General features: G+C 43.5%; 1 protein-coding gene across 1 annotated transcript in view; it reads right to left on the reverse strand.

Moving 5' to 3' along the window:
* Nucleotides 1–1,254: 1,254 nt before the first annotated feature.
* Nucleotides 1,255–18,402, reverse strand: part of AGPAT2 (1-acylglycerol-3-phosphate O-acyltransferase 2) — a 43,999-nt gene continuing 26,851 nt past the window's right edge. Inside the window, exons 2-6 of the mRNA XM_018560453.1 lie at nucleotides 18,106–18,239; nucleotides 11,030–11,205; nucleotides 7,218–7,313; nucleotides 3,866–3,938; nucleotides 1,255–1,658 (exon numbers count right to left, since the gene is read on the reverse strand). Of these exons, the coding sequence (XP_018415955.1) occupies nucleotides 1,495–1,658; nucleotides 3,866–3,938; nucleotides 7,218–7,313; nucleotides 11,030–11,205; nucleotides 18,106–18,239 (643 nt within the window). The 3' untranslated portion in view covers nucleotides 1,255–1,494. The remainder of the gene's footprint in view (nucleotides 1,659–3,865; nucleotides 3,939–7,217; nucleotides 7,314–11,029; nucleotides 11,206–18,105; nucleotides 18,240–18,402) is intronic.

Consider the following 18,402-nt stretch of genomic DNA (forward strand, 5'->3'; position numbering starts at 1 on the left):
CTCAGGGACGGTGTCAGAAAATCCAACACATTGCGGGTGATAAGGAATAGGAATAGACAGATGTAATATAAAGGTTATATATATTACATCAGTAAGGTATTGGGCAGGTAGAAGCTGAATGGGGAAATCTATTTTTCCATTACAAATAGAGGGAAAGGTGCAAAGAGGACAAGCTCTCACTAATAAGGTGAGAAGCAATGTGTAGGGTGTATTATCCCCTATCAACTAAAAAACGTTTCTTATTCTAACTGTTTTAAGCAGGCAACGTGCTGCAAATTAACTGTCCAACCTCTGAGCGATCTGCTTTAGGTTTATTAACAACTGTATAACCTGATCGTACCAAACAATCCTAACTGCCATGGTAGCAGGTACAGTGGGGGGAATTTATCAAAACTGGAGCAGACAAAATCCAGAGCAGCTGCCCATGGCAACCAAATGGCTTCTCTCTTCAGTTTGTTCAATTATGATTTGAAAATGAAAGAGAGAAGCTAATTGGTTGCCATGCCCAGATTTTGTCTGCTTCAGTTTTGATCAATTCCCCTCACTGTATATTAATTTGGGTAAATACATTCCGTAAAAAACTGTTTCCGACAGGTTGTAAGACTCGAGTACATTGCATAGTCCTATAAGGACCCTCAAAAGATATTATTGTTGGCCGGACATGAGCAAAGCTGCTGATGCCCACAGATGATTTAAGTTGGCAATGGATTTTTTGCTGAGCATTTTCAGTACCTGTCAATGAATTATGTTTCCTGGCTGCTGAAATCCATTGAGTGGCTGTGGAACATATTAGTCCTCTCCTTTTGCTTAAATGGTGAAGGTGGTTCTCAATGATACAACACTGTTGCCAGTGAACTATGCATCCATTGTGATTTCCTTTGCTCAAAATATCTCCAAAAGCAATGAGCGGAGTGATTTTGGCAAAATGACCACATTTTTCCTTAGCCTCTAATGTAAACATTAATATATATATATATATATATATACTTTGTAAAGCATTTTTTTGTATTTTATTATTTGATAAATGTATGCACTGAAAGAAGAAAATGAAATAAAAAAATTAAAACAACAGTACACAAATACTTGTCTACTGTCACTTTAATTGTTTATGTAGTTTTCATTTGATTTTAATTTTTTTTCAAACTCAAATAATAAAATACACACAAAAAGAAAAAACACAAAAAAAGAACTCTCAGTAGTCATTTAAAGTCCATTTGCACCTCTTTAAGGTCATTTCATGTCACCCCCGCCTTTGACTCCAATGCATTTCACCAAAATGGTGAAATTTCCTGAAATGTTTCACCAAAAGCAGTCTGTTTCACTGAACCCAACTTTCCAATATGAATCCATAAGCAGTGTGATCTTTGGTAAGCAGTACAAACCTGTCCAGTCTTATTGGATGAATCCAGTGTCTGTCTGATTAGTGTATCTGACTCGCAGTGTTTTGCCCCTTGAGAGTCAGTCTCTAGATCTGATGCCGCAGCCCAGAAGCACCTATTTGCTAGAAGCGCCCTGTCCACCAGCTGGGAGGGGCTTGCCAGACAGACGGAAAAACACTTGGCGCATGTTGTTGAAGCATTTTTCTGTCAGCTCTGAAACGTCCTCTTCTTTCAAACCTGAGATATCGATCTTCGGAAGAACCTCGACTTTGATGGTTCCTGGAAATTGAGGAAACAAGATACATAATCTGTGAATGTTATATTTTTTTTCTTTTTTGGCATTGGGGTTCCCCCAATTCCTACCAGACCTAAAGGGTCTGGTAGGAATTGCTGGGAAACCGCACGCTGGTTGTTTTTTTTTTTTACATCATGGGTCCCCCCTAACATTCTAAAAGGTCTGGTAGGAATTGGAGAGTGGAACCCCACGCTGTTTTTTTTCTGTTTGCTTGTGGTGTCAGAAATTAAAAAGAAACAAAGTAAACATGTAATTACACTTTTCTGCAACAAATTATAGTTGGTAATGATCATTAAACTCATCCAAAATTAACGCAATTTGGATTAATCCGAATCCGAATGCCAAAACGAATTGACTTTCAGACCCTAAACCCGAGAAACGAAAAAAAGGGAACATTCGAATTGAAACTAAACAAATTTTTTGCCGACTTACATGTCCAATTGATTCTCTTTACAAGGAGACTCTGCTGTAATTGTACTGTTCCATATTTTCAAGACTGTGTGCCATATACTCATATGCAGATTCTGGGTCTAGCCGCTGACCATATTTCAGACAGCGCAGTTATCAATCATCTTTAGTAAAAAATGTAGTGATAAAGTGAACTATAGTGAACTGAAGGGAGACAATGGAGCAGATTCACTAGGTGTAGAGGCTGTTCACTATGGAAAGTGAATGTTAGAAAATCAGGTAAAAACTATGCTTACCTTCAACACCCAATCAAGTGCTAGCAAAAATCCTATGTATGTATGCATGTATGTATGTATGTATATATTAGGGATGCACCGATATATCGGCTGCCGAAACATATATCGGCGGAAAATGGCACTTTTGGCTAAATACCGAAAAAGTGCAATTTTCCTGCCGATACATCGGTGCATCCCTGCTTTCTTTCCTCCCCGCTGAGCGCTGCTCTGTGTCCAAGCGGGGAGGAGAGAAAGTGACAGCCGGCCGAGCGCTGCGGGACAAGAGCGCTGTGAGCGGCCGGTGTCTCTCCTCCCACAAAGCTCGGCCGCCTATCACAGTCCGGCAGATCGGTGGGGGGGCGGAGACAGCACTGTCACAGGAGGCTGGGCTCTCCTCTCGCACCGCTCACTCCTGTGACAGTGTGGGTCAGAGAGGAGAGCAGGCTATAAACACTCAGCGATCACTGTCTGTAGAAAATTGTGGACATGGTATGGTTAATATATCCTCAAGTATGAATGAATGAAAGTGAGCTATATCCACTCCTGTTCATTCATAATTGTGGTTCTAGTAAACATACTATATTCTCAAGTTATCAATGAACAGGAACACTCAGTATAGAGGATTCCTGTTCATTGTTAACAGGGGACACAGAAAAAGAGATTGAGGACTTTGTGTCTCTGAGGACTCTGTGTTCTCAATCTCTTTTTCTATTTTAAAAGGGAAATATCAGGGGTCATACACACACACATATACATACACACACACACACACACACACATACACATATACATACACACACACATCACCTGATATACCAATATTTACTTAGCAAACATTCAGTTTGCAGGGTAAAAAGCCTCTATTTCCTCTAGTAAATTGACCTGAATGTCTTGAGTTAGTGACCTGGAACATGTATGCAGCCAGTTAACTCAGGGTGAGGTCTGAACTATTAACAGCAGTCTCTGGATTTCTTGCAACACAAGTTCCCTTTGAAGGAAACCTGTAAGAAGGAACTAGGGGTTGCCACTGCTGAAATCTTACAGAAAGTGTTAGTTTCTTGGCTGTCATGCTGATCCTATTGCTATAGTGCTTTCTAAGCGAGTATACAGATTGGATGTTTGGACTTTACTCTTACTGGCTGTACACTTGTTCCCACACAGCAGGTAGCCCCACTGCAAGGGTATTGATTTGCCCGGAGTTCTGATTTAAAGAAAACTAGGACCAGCCAGTCACATGTGTGTCCAGTAGATGGCAGCAGAGCACACAGCTGCCCTCCTCCACTGGGGTCCCTGAATATCCCACAGATCTGGTCCATCTGCCATTTCTGCATGAAGAATAATTCTCTGCACGTCCTTCCAGCAGCTTATAGAGCTCTCACATCCCGGGGAAGCCGATAACATCCTTCCAGTATAAAGCGGAGAGCCGGACAGCAGATGTCACCCATCACGCCAGCTTAAGACACAGAGCACAGCTTGTCTGATCTGCAAAGCCGCCCATGTCTACCTACCACCAGTGAAGTGGTTCTTCCTGCGGTCATAGAAGCTGGTGAATGAGGAGTACACCACAGGGATGATTGGAACCTGACAAGAGAAAGACACAGCACATTATCACCGACATATTGGGCAGTCCTGTAAAGCTAAAGAAACAGAAAGAACTCTGGAGGACTATAACCAAGATACCAGACCAGGCAATGACCAAACAGGGACCACACTTATCAGGGGTGCCATGATCGGGCAGTGTAGCTTCCACATGTATTTGCAAATGTGTGCAACTAAAACCTCTAGTTGAAACAAATTAGTGAGTTTTATCTAGCTAGCTAAAAAAAAACTGGGGGCCCCTTTGTATTCTTCTGTTAATCAGAAGCACACAGAGCTCCTGATACGGAGCAGATAGCTGGCACACTGACAGGAGTGCCATGAGCTACACAGGAAAAGCCGCAATCTCCCAGTGTAATCTGCAGGAATGAGCTATCTGTTTGACAGTCCTGCACGGTGCAGGAGACAGACGGGCAATGCAGAGTCAAAAGAGCTGCCCAGGTGTAACCCCCTACAGCACAGCACCCAAAGCAGGTGCCCTTTCTGTCTTAGACTGGCAACAATTCACACAAGTGTTTCATCTGCTGCGCCTCTTTTAACCTGTTAGTGTTTTATCTGTGGATGCAATTGCATGTGTACATAAAACCACATGTTGTACAAAATCTCCTCGTATCCAGAGCTAGTGATTCTGCAGAACAGACATTCCCAGCTCTTTCTATGCACACTGTGAAGCTGCACTGGGGCCTTCTAAAACTTAGGGGTCCATTTTTTACTAGGTGTACCTTGAGATGGGTGCTGAGACCTCTTTCACTGTTACACAGATCTGGGCACTGCTTACCTCTATCTAGCTGCCAATCAGTACACAGTAAACATGTGTTTTACTTGGCTATGAGTTACATGGCTGCCCAAAGCTTGGTCTTCGCACTACTTGTTGGATCTAAAGGAGATTGTACAATCAGAATGTATAGTGTATGGGCAAATTGCACTACTTAGATCTCTAGAGATTCATTGCAATGAGTAGCAATTGATTGGTAAATAGATATAACTTTTCAATTGCAGTATTTCCATTTAAAGTTCAAGGGCTAATTTATTTAGGCTCATGCCCTAGCAAAGTAACTAGTCAGGGACAGATTACCATAGGGGCTACTGGATCACCAGGTCCAGACCCACAACTGAAAATAGGCTTGGCCCCTTGGCAATCCGGGCCGACCAGGCTGAACACAATCAGGCAAAGGATTGTGTTCAGCCTCTTCTCCCCATATTGCCATCGGGCCAGGCCTACCTCTGATCAGGCATATTAGGAGGCTGCTCGGTGGGGCCTTGCGGGGCCCAACAGCACCAGGCCCTTGATGCTCCTAATCCAGCCCTGTAACTAGTTCATAGTAAACTGCTAAGTGAGAATTTCTTCAAATCAAAAGCCATCTGCCTTCACTACACAGATGTCTCACTTACAAGCTGCACCCCAGGCAAACAGCTAAATACACAGATACAATACATATACAGCTCTGTATCGATGGGTTTTTGGTCGATTCAAGCAGGATTTGCAGTCCCATACAATTCTATGGCAATGCAAGCCCTTTTTGAAGCAGGTCAAAGAAGGTCAACTGCAGGTCAAAGCCATCTGTCAATGGGTTCTAAATGATCTCAGAAGCTTCTCAAACTGATGCCATCAACACAAGTCAAAATGCATTGACAGAGGCCCTAAGGGAGCAGATTTGCCTGCCAAAGAATTTGTATTTCTTTCAATTACAACTGAAAGAGCAAGCAGCACACTGATAAGCTCATCTTATCACTCTAATCTCCCCTCCTATCAGCATGCTTCTTGATGGGCTCTTTGTGCTGCTTTTTGCTCCTCCATCTGAGCTCTGCCATACAGGGACAGCAAAAGGCTGACACCAAGTCAAATTCAGATGCTTACACTGCTTGCATTTCAAAATAAAAACATTTAAGAATGCATTAATAATAAAGAGCTGCCTTTTTGTGTCTTTGTGTATATCTTCCTGGAGTTCAGTGTTGGCTCCCTGCCCTGTGACAGGGTTAATGAATAAGCAAATACAGGAAGCCACCTTCAGTCTGAATTGCAGAGCAGACAGGATACATTTTTATTTGATGTGTTATATGGTAGCTCTGTGGCTGTACTCGGGGATGAAGCATCTACCTGTCATGTGGACTCTCTGCAGAGCTGACAGACTTTGTGACAACTAGAAGTTTATGTTTTTGTCAATAGTAAGGTTGCTCACTGGAGGCCATAACCACCAATACTGGCAACAATTCATTTCACTTAGGGGTCTGCGCAGCTTCATAATAATAATGACACTTGATTATTTCAAATTACGAGCCGACAGCAAACTAGAGTCAGGCTCAGTCCGCATCAATGCTGAATTTCCATTAGTGTTGAGGGTGGCCATGATTGCATATTTTATAGGTAGGGAGTAAGCTAGCCTTGTACTGCCTTTCTGTGCATCAGATGATGCAATTAGCATTCCTATTGAATGAGGTTTTACTCAATAAATCCTTATGAGTCTGAGCCGCACAGATACTGTATACAGGAGGAACGGCAGAGTACAATCACCATGTAACATTTCAAGTAACAAAACAAGACCTATCTTTGTAATCAGCAAATATGGCTGACTCAAGAGTTGAGTAGAGTGTAAGTTCCTCTGGTGCAGAGACTGATCTGAATGGTATAATGTTCTCTGTACAGCACTACAAAATGTCTTAAATAGATAATAAAAATGCCAATGTGTGCCTGGGATGTGATGGGACATTAGAGTGTAAGCTCCTCTGGTGCAGAGACTGATGTGAATGGTTCAGTATTCTCTATACAGCACTGCAGAATTGTGATAGCTATAGAAATGGAAATTAATAATAATGTGACTGTGTTGGGGACATTAGAGTATAATCTCCTCTGGTGCAAAAACTGATGTGAATGGCTCAGTAAACAGCTCAGTGTTCTCTGTACAACACTGCAGAATATGTCAGCGCTATATATACGGGGCAGAAAACCGCTCTGAATGGCTCAATGTTCTCTGTACAGTGCTGTTTAATTTTCTGACATTATAAAAATGGATGAAATGCATTTTATCATCAGCAGTCTGAGCTGTTGAGGCATCTTCACACAGATGGGTGAAATTCACACCAATACACGCTCCTTGTCTTGCCGGAAGGACGTGGAACAGGCACAAATGATGAAGGAACATCTGTGTTTTTGTGCTGGGCGTTTTAATATGCAAATTGTCCCCAAGAGCCAATTCTCTGAATTCTACAAACTAGACATGAAAATGACAAAATTACCATCAGCGGCATGAAGCTGGAGGTTATTACCTGTGCCTGCAGAGCCAGATGGAACGCTCCCTTCTTGAAAGGAATTAAGTCGCCATTGTTGTTCCGAGTCCCCTCAGGATAAATCCACACCTTCAACTAGAAAGAAAGTTTGTGATCACTGACAGTCCCTGAGATCAGAAATGACCCAGTGAAGGTAGCACTGAATTCCTAAGCAGCGTCTAATGAACGGAGAACTCGATTCCAATATGGAGCCATTCCTATCAGTGCTGTATTCCAGCCTATTTGTAATTATTTCACAACTGGATCCCGAGTTCTTCTCAATTGATCTAGTAGCTGATCTCTGAACAAGCTTGGTAAATATCAGCACAGAAGAGTCATATGATATATAATGTAATGTACTGGATCCCTCATTTAGCTCATCTACTGAGCCTGAAACTGCAACCCAGAACAAAAACGTATAAGAAACATGCTAAATCCCTATTTAAAAGCAATTCTTATAACTCGGCCCTCAATTTCCAAATGTCACCCGAGTTCTGTTATAGATCTATAGTTAATGCTCCTAACATAGTTAGATCCATGGATCATTATTGGTGGGCTTCACACTGGATCTCACAAACCTACTGCTCAGTACCAGACACCCGAGCTGGTTATAGAATTTGGATCCCCATGCTATTTTCCATAATGCTAAAACTAAAGTTTTAAGCCAGGTCCTGCCAGCTAAATCCTGGATCCCTCAGTCATGGCTCATAAGCCTCGCCTCCCAGTGCCGGTAACAGGATATCATGCCAAGGTGCCAAAAGCCAATTATTCTGACTAGGGATGTCCCGATACCACTTTTTCAAGACCAAGTACTGTCCCTCATGTACTTGCCAATACCAATTACCGATATTTTTTCTTAAGGGGACATGTGACATTTTTTCTAAAACAATACAGACTAATGATTTTAGGGCAGTTTCTCACCAGTGCTGCGTGCATTGGAGGTGACGGGTTCTCTTTAAGGTGACATTAGGGATCTTTTAGACCTCTAGTGTCACCTTTCTACTTCACTGGATTCACTGAATGTAAATACAGCAGGCAGTGGCTGGGAGCAATAGCCAGCCTGCTATTGGATAATTTAAAATTCAATAGCCAATAGCAGGCTGGCTATTTTTCCCGCCCACTGCCTGCTGTCAATCAGCAAAGAAGGGAACTGAAGACAAAGTTCTCAATCAGGTCCTCTGCTGATTGACAGCAGGCAGTGGGCGGGAAAAATAGCCAGCCTGCTATTGGCTATTGCAATTTAAAATATCCAATAGCAGATTGGCTATTGTTACAAGTGTCCATTCCTTTTCCACTTGATGAAACTGTTTGCTTTTGATGGTACATCTCAGTGTCAGTTGTCTGTGCTCCTTATGTGTTTAGTAATAATGCCCTCACCAGACATACACAGATGTTTTCCCTCTCAATGAAAGAAGAGAAGGTCCATTTTGTGTGAAGGAAAGATTAACAGCTTCTCTCCTCTTCACCCCCCCTGAGCACACAGAACGGACATTCTTTTCTTTCAATGAGAGTGAAAACTGCTGTGTACGTCGGGTGATTGCATTACACATAAGGAGCACGGGCATCTCACACTTTGTGATATATCACCAAAAGCAAACAGTTTCATCAAGTTGAAAAGGACGGACACGGAGGAACAGCAGCAGCTAATGTACAGGGGGGAGGGGGGCAGCGGGGGATTTCACAGCTGTAGTCTCTTCTGCCTTCTCGTGCTGGCTACAGAGGTCTGTGAAAGGGACACCGAGCTCTGCAGCCAGCACCAGCAGGGAGAAGAGACACTTCACAAATAGCACTTACCCCCCGCCATGCTGTCACACTTCCATCCGGAGAGGTCAGAGCGGAGAGGGAGCCTGCGTTTGGTGGAGACTGAGAGGTATTCTGGGGGAGGGGCTATGGGGTCAATGGCCAAAGCTAGTTAAAAAAATGTAAAGGTCCGGTATCTGATCTATGCATCGGGGCATTTTCAGGAGTACAAGTACTCCTGAAAATGCCCTGTATCGGCCCGATACCGGTACCAGCATCGGTATCGGGACATCCCTAATTCTGACCCCAGGTAGTCTCTAGATCATATCTGATAAGGTTAGCAATAGATTCCTGATCCCATTATTCTTATCATTGCATTGGACAGCAGAGCCAGTTCTTGATAGCTCAACACCAGATCCATCATCCAGGTAATGTGATCTTAACAAGGAATTATGGCAAAGCAGAATACCAGAGCCCCGAGCTGCATGCTATTTCACCGCTGGGAACAGGTTTTATTCTATCACCTTGGAGCCAGCATGCAGCCCAGGAGAATGGCAGCTTTTATCAGAGGTTTCCCACATACGCCTTCTGCTTTAAAGGCAGATCCCCTCTAATGCTGGATTGAAAAAAATTTTAATCTTCAGGAAAGGAGCTTGAAAATGTAATATTATTTGAAATATGCATCTCTCTCCTGAAAGTTATAACAAAATGTGTACCTTAATTTGATAGAAATCCACCAATACAATGTTATGTTATCTTTCAGGTTCATTTAATGAGTAGTAGTTTTGGGAGGAGCAATTTCATCACTGTAAAAAAACTATCATAACCTATGAAGTAATCGCAAATTTTAATGCTCAACCCAAAGGGCCTATTTACATCTTGGCACTGCGACAAGCGAGTTGTGGGGTGGATGGATTTTCTGCTGTATCAGTGTGTTGGGTTGCCGAACAGTGGCGTACGACCCAGGCGGCCGCTATGGGGCCAGGGCACAGGGGGGCCCGGCCAGGGCATCCCTCTGATGCTGTGGGGGTCGCTAAGGCATGTAAGGGTGCTGGCTGTCACTGACACAGCTCCGCAGCGGCTGTGAAGATCATCGACAACCTGTCAGTGATGTATGTGGCGGTGCGTTTCCCCTCACAGCCGCTGTGGAGCTGTGTCAGTGACAGCCAGCAGGTGCGGCAGAAGAGGCGGGCGTTCGCAGTGAAGGAGGAGGGGGGGCCCGCCTAAGAGCAACCCCGCCTCCTCTTACATCACTGGCCAGCGACCTAAGAGCAAGCGGGGCCCGCAGATAGAAGAGGAGGCGGGACCCGGGGACGGAAGAGGAGGCGGGGCCCGGTGACCATGGTGGCGGACAGCGCTGACAGGTAAGAGGTGTGCAGCCCATCTGAGACCCTGCAGAGCCCACTATAGATAGTCTATGGTGGGCTCTGCAGGGTCACTCTCAGGTGGGCTGTTTGGTATATCAGGTGGGCTCTGCAAGTGGCATAACTAGCAATCACGGGGACCCATACAAAATTTTGCTATGGGGCCCTGTGATTTCTAATTTAGCCCCTGCATTCAAACGTGTCTTTTAACATATATTACTGCAATGCATTAATGTGAATTAACAGGTTGAACTCAATGGTCTTTTTTCAACCTGACTAAACTATGTAACTATGAATGGGCTCTAAACTCTTACACTGACCCTAACTATTTACACTTTTGAAATCTCGCCAATACCCATCATTAATAGAATCATCATGGCAGTGCTAAAAAAAAAAAAAAAAGCACTGAATCTCAGCCGAAAAGCCAGATAAATCACACTTTCACATTGCCATGACATAATCTGCAGCAATAAATGTGCTTTCCAAATTCATTTGTCTTCCCATAACACAAATTATATGTGTAATTAAAAGGCGCTGTCATACTCACCTGCCCATTAATAATATATGTAATAATTCACCATCCTCTGGGGACCCCCGACCTGCTCTACCATGACGCCTGAGAGCCGCTGAAGTCAGCATTTTCTAGGAGAGGCTCAGTCTGTTAGACCATCCGCTGAGACTGAGTGTCTCACAACCGCCACTACTTACGTTGTCATCTGTCATAGCCCGGGCTACTGCTGCCATGATGGACTTAGCATCACTTGTACGTTTCCGGTTGATGTAGATGACCCCTCCGAGATAAGTGATGAGGCCCACAGACCCTGCAAAGATCAATTCTTTCTTGGCGATCTGCACGCATCGATCTGGTAGGATCTCCATCAGACCTTATGGATGAAATAAAAATAGGTTTTAATAGAGAGAGTATTTACAACAGCTACACATGGAACTATAAAGTATGTTTATAGCCTAAACTTAGATTTTTTTTTTCCAGTAGGGAATAGTTAGAACCTCTGAAAGTTTATTTTTTATGCCTGTATCATCCCCAATGGGGAGATCCCCTTGCATTTCCTGTCCCAGAGATATATTGTTAACAGGAAGTGAGAAGAAATTTGTTCAATATGCAGAGGAACTCCCCTCTTAGACAGATGTCAAAATTCAGCAACAAACCAGTTATGAGAAATGTATTAAGCTTATCATATCTTATAAGTGTGTCCAATACACTCTACCGTAAATAGGTGTGTACTGTGAAGAAGGAATTCAAAGTGTTTCCTCCCAGTTTCACAGCTTGTAGTGAAATGCAGCTTACACAATGGTTAATCAGTGTAGCAAACCTACATAACTGTCTTCCTCGCCTATGGCTCATCTTTCTGGCACAGGCTTGAGAAGAAATGTCCACTAGAAGTTTGAAGCAGGTACAGGATGTTAAAGTAGCACTTTTCTTAAAGAGCACCTGTATTGCTGGCACAAATAACATGCTACAGGGGGCATGCTATGAGTAATAAGGGTAGACATTGATTGTAGGGTGATTGGAAGTCATGTCTCCCAAACCAGTGAAATGTTGCCCGCCCTTTATTGCTAAACTTCATACACGTCACACTTTATTTCTGATACAGCTGAGCCTGTCACACCTTTCTTCTGTAAACTGGGATCCAAAAATATTTTGGGGGAAAACACTGTAAAGACTTTCAACTTCAGTGCAAACTGCAGTGAAATAATACAGGGTTAGTGCATCACATTCCACTAGTGGGTGTTCAGGAAGCAGTCACCTTTAAACTGTGACATACAGTATATCTAAAAAGTATTATATTTTGTAGCTGTACTGGAGAAAGGGAGCGTCTCTCTAACACTGGCACAATGCTTCAAGATATGAAAAGTCTGGAAAGACGCATATTCGAAATAAAACACATTCTTCCCGCTGCTGGAGCTAGCAGGCGGTCTGGACGACGAATTCACAGTCAGGAGTGACAAGTTTCAGGGCAAATCTCAGCCTATGTCCAAGAACTGTTAAAAGATCTAAGAGGAACGAGGTGCTCCTGACACTGGCTGGCTAGTAAGAAAAATAACCGTGGAAAAGTGCTAATGGGGAACATGCTGATCTGGAACTTGTCCTGGCGGGGGGGGGGGGGGGGGGGGGGGGGGGAGGGGGGATGGGGGGGGGGGAGGGGAAGAAGCTGCATATACCTTATAAAAATGAAAACAATTATTATTCTCCAGTGTAATAGTGTAATAGCACACAGAGTCAACCTGCCAATTGCATTCCTCTGCAATTGTAGGCGTACTCTGACGAGACAACACTGGAAGCTACAGAAAAAGAGTCAATTTCTACATTTATTTCCATGTGGACAGATTACAGAGAATGGGGTTAAGCCATCACCTCAAGAGACTTGGCCGTTGGTGCCAGGGGGTGTGTTTGAGCCCTTCTAATACTAAGGAACATGGACTGCTGCTGACTGATGTTGTCTGCTATAATGCCTTTCAGATGAACGTTAAAGCATGATCCACAGAAGGATCCGGTTTTATTCTAATTCACCTTTTTTACATTAAATATTGCTTTACACAGATATGCCTATTTATAAAGTTGCCCGCTGCAAATCCTCCTCTCCATTAACTATATTATAACAACAGTAAAAATAATGCAGCAAAATCCATTTTGTGATGAAAGACACGCGAGTTTGCCAAAGTGTTTGCTTCAAACTATGCTGCGTCACATTTGAGGTTGCACTTATGTTCATTTTAATTGCCCTTCTTTTTATGGTGCCCCAATCCTCAGGCAGGAGAAGCACAAGACTGAGGCCTAGGACCCTGAAAGCACTCCTGCACTCAACAAAATGATTGATACCCTTTTTTTCTTCTATTAAAAAAAACAGTATGTATGTTATAACTTTCAGGGCTACTTCACACCAGCTCCAGTGTGTTCCGGCCCGATTTAGTGCTGGAACACACTGGATCGCATCCCGGCCAGCTCACTGCGTTCTGTGGTGGGAGGGGGCGTGGCGGTGCATGAAAGTCAATGGCACCGCAGTGTGATTGCCTGCACCGGAACGCATGGCAAATCAATGCCTGCATGCCGTTGCTGTAAGAAAAAATAGTGCATGCAAATGGAGTTCCCCTTGGTACTATTGCATCCCTACTTAATAATATAATGTATTGCTGGAACTTGTAGTCATGCATAATTGGTGCTATTCTGCATTACTGTATAATCATTATACAGCAATGCAGAATACCACCAGCTATGCAGGAGTACAAGTCCCAGCAATACAGCAATCTAATGTAAATAATAACAATAACAGAAGCTTCTTTCCCCCCCGCAACCACACACACACACTGGTGCATCCCTACCTAATAATATAATGTATTGCTGGGACTTGTAGTCCTGCATAGCTGGTGGTATTCTGCATTGCTGTATAAGCATTATACAGCAATGCAGAATACCACCAGCTCCCAGCAATACATTCTAATGTAAATAATAACAATAACAGCCGCTTCTTACCCCCCCACACCGGACTTACCTGACTCCTACAGCTGCTCAGCTTCCTCATCTTTGGCGGCCAGGGGGCGGGGCTGAGTGAAGAGGGTCCTCTCCCAGCTGAAGAATGTGCTGCCTGGTGGTGCCTGCTGTGTCGGTAGCAGAGAGTGGAGAGAGTGGCGCTATCTGGAGGGGGGACAGCATGAGGAAGCTTTTGGCCCCTCTGCTTCCTCTCTGCCCCCCCCCCAACAGGCGCAACGCCAGGGCCCGGTCGCAATTGCGACCGCTGCAACCTTGGTAGTTCCGCCAGTGTGTTTACATGACTTTGGTGGGAAAACTAGAAAGCAAACCAACAAGAGCAGCATAGTCAACAAAGCTGCAAAATTAGTGGAAGTGTCAGATTTCATGTGCTATGCTGTGTGAGAGAAGTAAACACATGCAGCCAACTGTTGCTACTGCACAGATTAGCTTTAGACTAATTTCTACAGGAAATGTGATTTTGATAGACAAAATGATGATAATAAAAGCATATAGATGAATTTTTAATTAATGTGTTAAAAAATTTTTTTGTCACAACACTTTTTTAGTCACAGCACCCTTTAAAAGTATGCAAAATGTTGAGGCACCCCAGTGTAAAAATTAGCGATGCACCAATACCCGTTTTTCTCTATCGAGTACCGATATTTATCTTTCGGTACTCGCCGCTACCGAAAGCCAATACCGGTACTTCCGCTAGCATGGAGCCGGTTATTGTTTTGGCTGAGTCCATGCTGATTGGCTGGGAAGCCGGCTTTCCAGCTAATCAGAATGGAGCCGGCCAAACAGCATGGAGCTGGCTTCCCGGCCAATCAGGAAGCCGTGTGGCGAGTCATTATCTGCCGCCCGGCTTCCTGATTGGCCGGGAAGCTGGCTCCATGTTCTCCCTCTGATTGGAAGTTCCGGTATCGGGGTAAGTACTGGAGCATTTGGCAAGTACGAGTACTCACCCAAATACTCGGTATTGGTACTATCCCTAGTAAAAATTTCATGGATTTTAAGGGAGACTCCATGCAAAGACACATCAAAAAGTGGGTTTCCCCCTTTAAATCGAAGTGTCCCCTCATATCAAGATTCCCCCCTTTGCCTCAGAGTCACCCTTTGCATCAGTAGCCAGTTTTAGCCACCCTTGAAATCAGAAGCCCCCCTTTCACATCAGACGCCCCATTTTCACATCAGAAAACCCCCTTCACATCACAGTCCCACTTACCACAAAATCTTAAAGCACCCCTGAAGCCTGGAGGCACACGGCACCCTGGTTGGGAAAGGCTGGTCTAAGGTGCCACAACCACTTTCCACAACCCCTTTATGGACAGAACAATCAGCCATTTCTCTTTATAAACTATAGGATCCAGTTCTATTCTTCCTCTGCATGTGAAGGGGTTAGGCAGAACTATTTTTAAAAAGTTGGATTGTTATTAAGCATTTTTAATGCATCTTTAACAAGCTCACTCTGATCCATTTGCCATCTAACGACGCAAACCCTTTTATTACAAGTGGAATGTAGCTCGGCAGAGAAGAATACTATTCAACAAAGCCAATGGCTGTCGAGCTGCAAGCTACAAAATGGAGAGAGGGGTGATTAATTAGAGGTGCCGAAGACAGGACTGAATAACACTCCAAGACAGGGCTATGGTACAAAAGCATTGCTGAAAGTTTTAATACGTTTTCATGTGTTGTCAGCCCCTGGTAACAAGCTCATCTCCTGGATAACTGCCATGTGCTAACACACTGCCTTAAGAAAGATGGCTGCTGTAGAGTCTCTGTATGATACAGAAGCTCTCATCCGGGATGTGCACAGCACCCCCCTCCCGTAAGACCCCTCCCATCGTCACTACAAGGATGTAATATATATTGTACAATATAATAATAAATCGACTTTATTTGAATATCTACAATATAATCAGGGCATCTTGTTGGGTCACGTGAGGGGCGGCAGATGTAGAGAAGTACAGAAGTACTGTGCAGCCCCTCCTGGTAATGCGTGCCGCAACACCCAAATACCTCCCCCCAAAAAAATGTGCACTGCTAGAACCCCAGGGGGCAAACATTGAATATAATAACCAGAAAATGGACAAAAAAGGACACAGATAGATGTGAAATGGGCCTAACCTTTCCTCTCTTCACTGAAAATGTATTTTTATGAGTGTTCCTGTGAGGGAGATAAGGAAAAGAGAGTCACTGGCACTGCAGCACAGATGCATAGGGTCACTTCATCAGGCATCACATTGTTTGCCTGATAAAGGGACCCTATGAGGCCCCGAAACGTTGTTTGCTTTGTGATATGATAGACTTGCATCAATAAAAGACAAAGTCATATTACAGTTGGAGTGCCAGTGAGTATCTTCCTTATTGCTTTTAAGTGAGGCGCCATCCGTTTGTCACTGCAGCACCCTCTACAGACTTTGGGATCTACCGGTCAGAAGAGCGATGGCATTATTATTATTGTACAGGATTTATATAGCGCCAACAGTTTGCGCAGCGCTTTACAATATAAGGAAGACATTACAATTACAATAAAATTCAAGACAAGATGGTACGGAGGACCCTGCCCGTGAGGGCTTACAATCTAAAAGGTACATATAATAGTCCGGTAGGGGAGATTGCTCATCACTTCCTGTCCCATCCATACTTCTGCTCCCTGACTACTGACTATGTGTGTTGTGTATTCCTGGTTGTTTGACTCTGTACAGAGCACACAGGCCACACTGAAATGTTTTCTTACATCATTAAGATGTAATCACATTGTGGCCATAGCACACGCCATGTTGAAATCCTTACAGTGCCACTTCACCAGGACAAAAAGCGCTTCTACCGGCTGACTCCATCCAGACTCCACTCATCTTTATTTCCATAATGAGACACAGATTAAAATATCTACAGCTAAACAAAGCCGCCAGCGCGCTCAATCGCTCCCCGCGGTAAATTTCTTCTTATTGTTGCTGGTGTCGGTAAGAAAGGGATAGAGTGAGGAAAAAAAAGGTCTTTTTACAAGAAAGCAAAATGACTTTTTAATCGTTTATTATTAGACTCTGCCTGGCGGTGAATATTTCGGGTCTTCTTAATAAAAACAAAACCCTGTTCTGAGTCCAAAAAAAATCAATAGTTTCTGTACGTATCGCCTGAACTGAGACGGCGGCATCGCACTCCCGAGGCTCATCTATTTTAATCTGCTGGACGGTTAATATTTTAACTGCTTGAGCTGACCGAATGAATCCTCGCAATCTAATAAAGGTGGAGGGAAATCGAGAGCGGAAGGCGAGGTGATAATATATGTGCTGTATATGAGTTATAGGTGAGGTAAGGGTTCCTTATTGGATTGGGGAATAGGAGACCGGATGATGCCGCGCAGCCTCCAGTTCGGAATTAGAACAAGACATTTGGAACATTTACAGAAGGGTGAAATAAAACATTATTTTCATTTTCAAGATAAATGTAAGTCTGGTTTATTTCCTCCCGTCGTCGTGCCTGCTGAACCGTGTAAAGCAAAATCAAACTGAAACATGGTAGACATCGTTTTTACATGCTGCTGCTGTTGCTGAGTGGTCAGCAGTGGCAATTGAATAGCTTTTGGCACATTTAAATAAGAGGTCAGTACACAAAAATTATGTACGAATTTCAGGTGCAGTCATTCCTGCCTTAGGTCCTGGCTTTCTGTCTTGTTGCCTGTTGCACTAGTTTTATATTTAATAATAAAAAATAAAAAAAAACTAGCAGGGATGGTGGAAATCCTTTATGATATAGAAAACCAGCATATCAAGTAACTTCCCAAGTATACAAGCTTAAATGTCCAGCTACCTGACACACTTTACAATTATGGGACCATGCTGGCTGCTCACTCTTTTTTCAATGAGTGATGAAAAATGTATTAATGCTAAGCTAACAGCCACCATACCTGTTTAGATGGCACCTTAGCTTTCCTGCTATTGTCCCCAGCCTGATCCATGCTTCAACCCCTGAAAATATCATTACGATTAGACTATATTCTATGGCTGGTACTTGCACTCTGCTAGGCACACTGGCCCATTGTGAAAGCACTCGGACATGCATTTCCAGAGGTCAGAAGAAAGGTGCATGGTGCTACATTCACAGTGTTCTCACCAGACATGTAGTGTGGACCAGAGGCAGAGTGGAGCAGAGAAAGCTAAATAAAAGTACCAGAGGGTGCCTTTCTATGCATCATGGAGTTAGTTTAGAGTTCTAGGCTAGCCTGACATGAGACAAGTGGGAACATTGCCCACTTTCCTCAGAAACATATTCAGTCATCTATGGTCATCCTTACCCATCATATCCAGAATGCTCTGGTGGTTGGAGATAATGACACAGGGACCGTCAATCTGAAAGTTTTCCAATCCTTTCACCTCAAAACGCAAACCAAAAAAATATTTCATAGTGCGCACGAAGACCCGGATTATCCTAAGAAAGGAACAGATAAAAGAAGCTTAGAACATAACTATCATAAAAATTCACACAGACACATGCCATTGGCTGCTTGGAGCATTGTTAGTGTTTTGCATCATTCAATTAAAAATGAGAGAGTCTATTGTTCTTAAGCAAATATATATATATATATATATAT

The sequence above is a fragment of the Nanorana parkeri genome, unplaced genomic scaffold, assembly GCF_000935625.1.
Source record: "Nanorana parkeri isolate BGI_ZX_2015 unplaced genomic scaffold, ASM93562v1 scaffold455, whole genome shotgun sequence".
In the NCBI taxonomy this organism is placed as follows: domain Eukaryota; kingdom Metazoa; phylum Chordata; class Amphibia; order Anura; family Dicroglossidae; genus Nanorana; species Nanorana parkeri.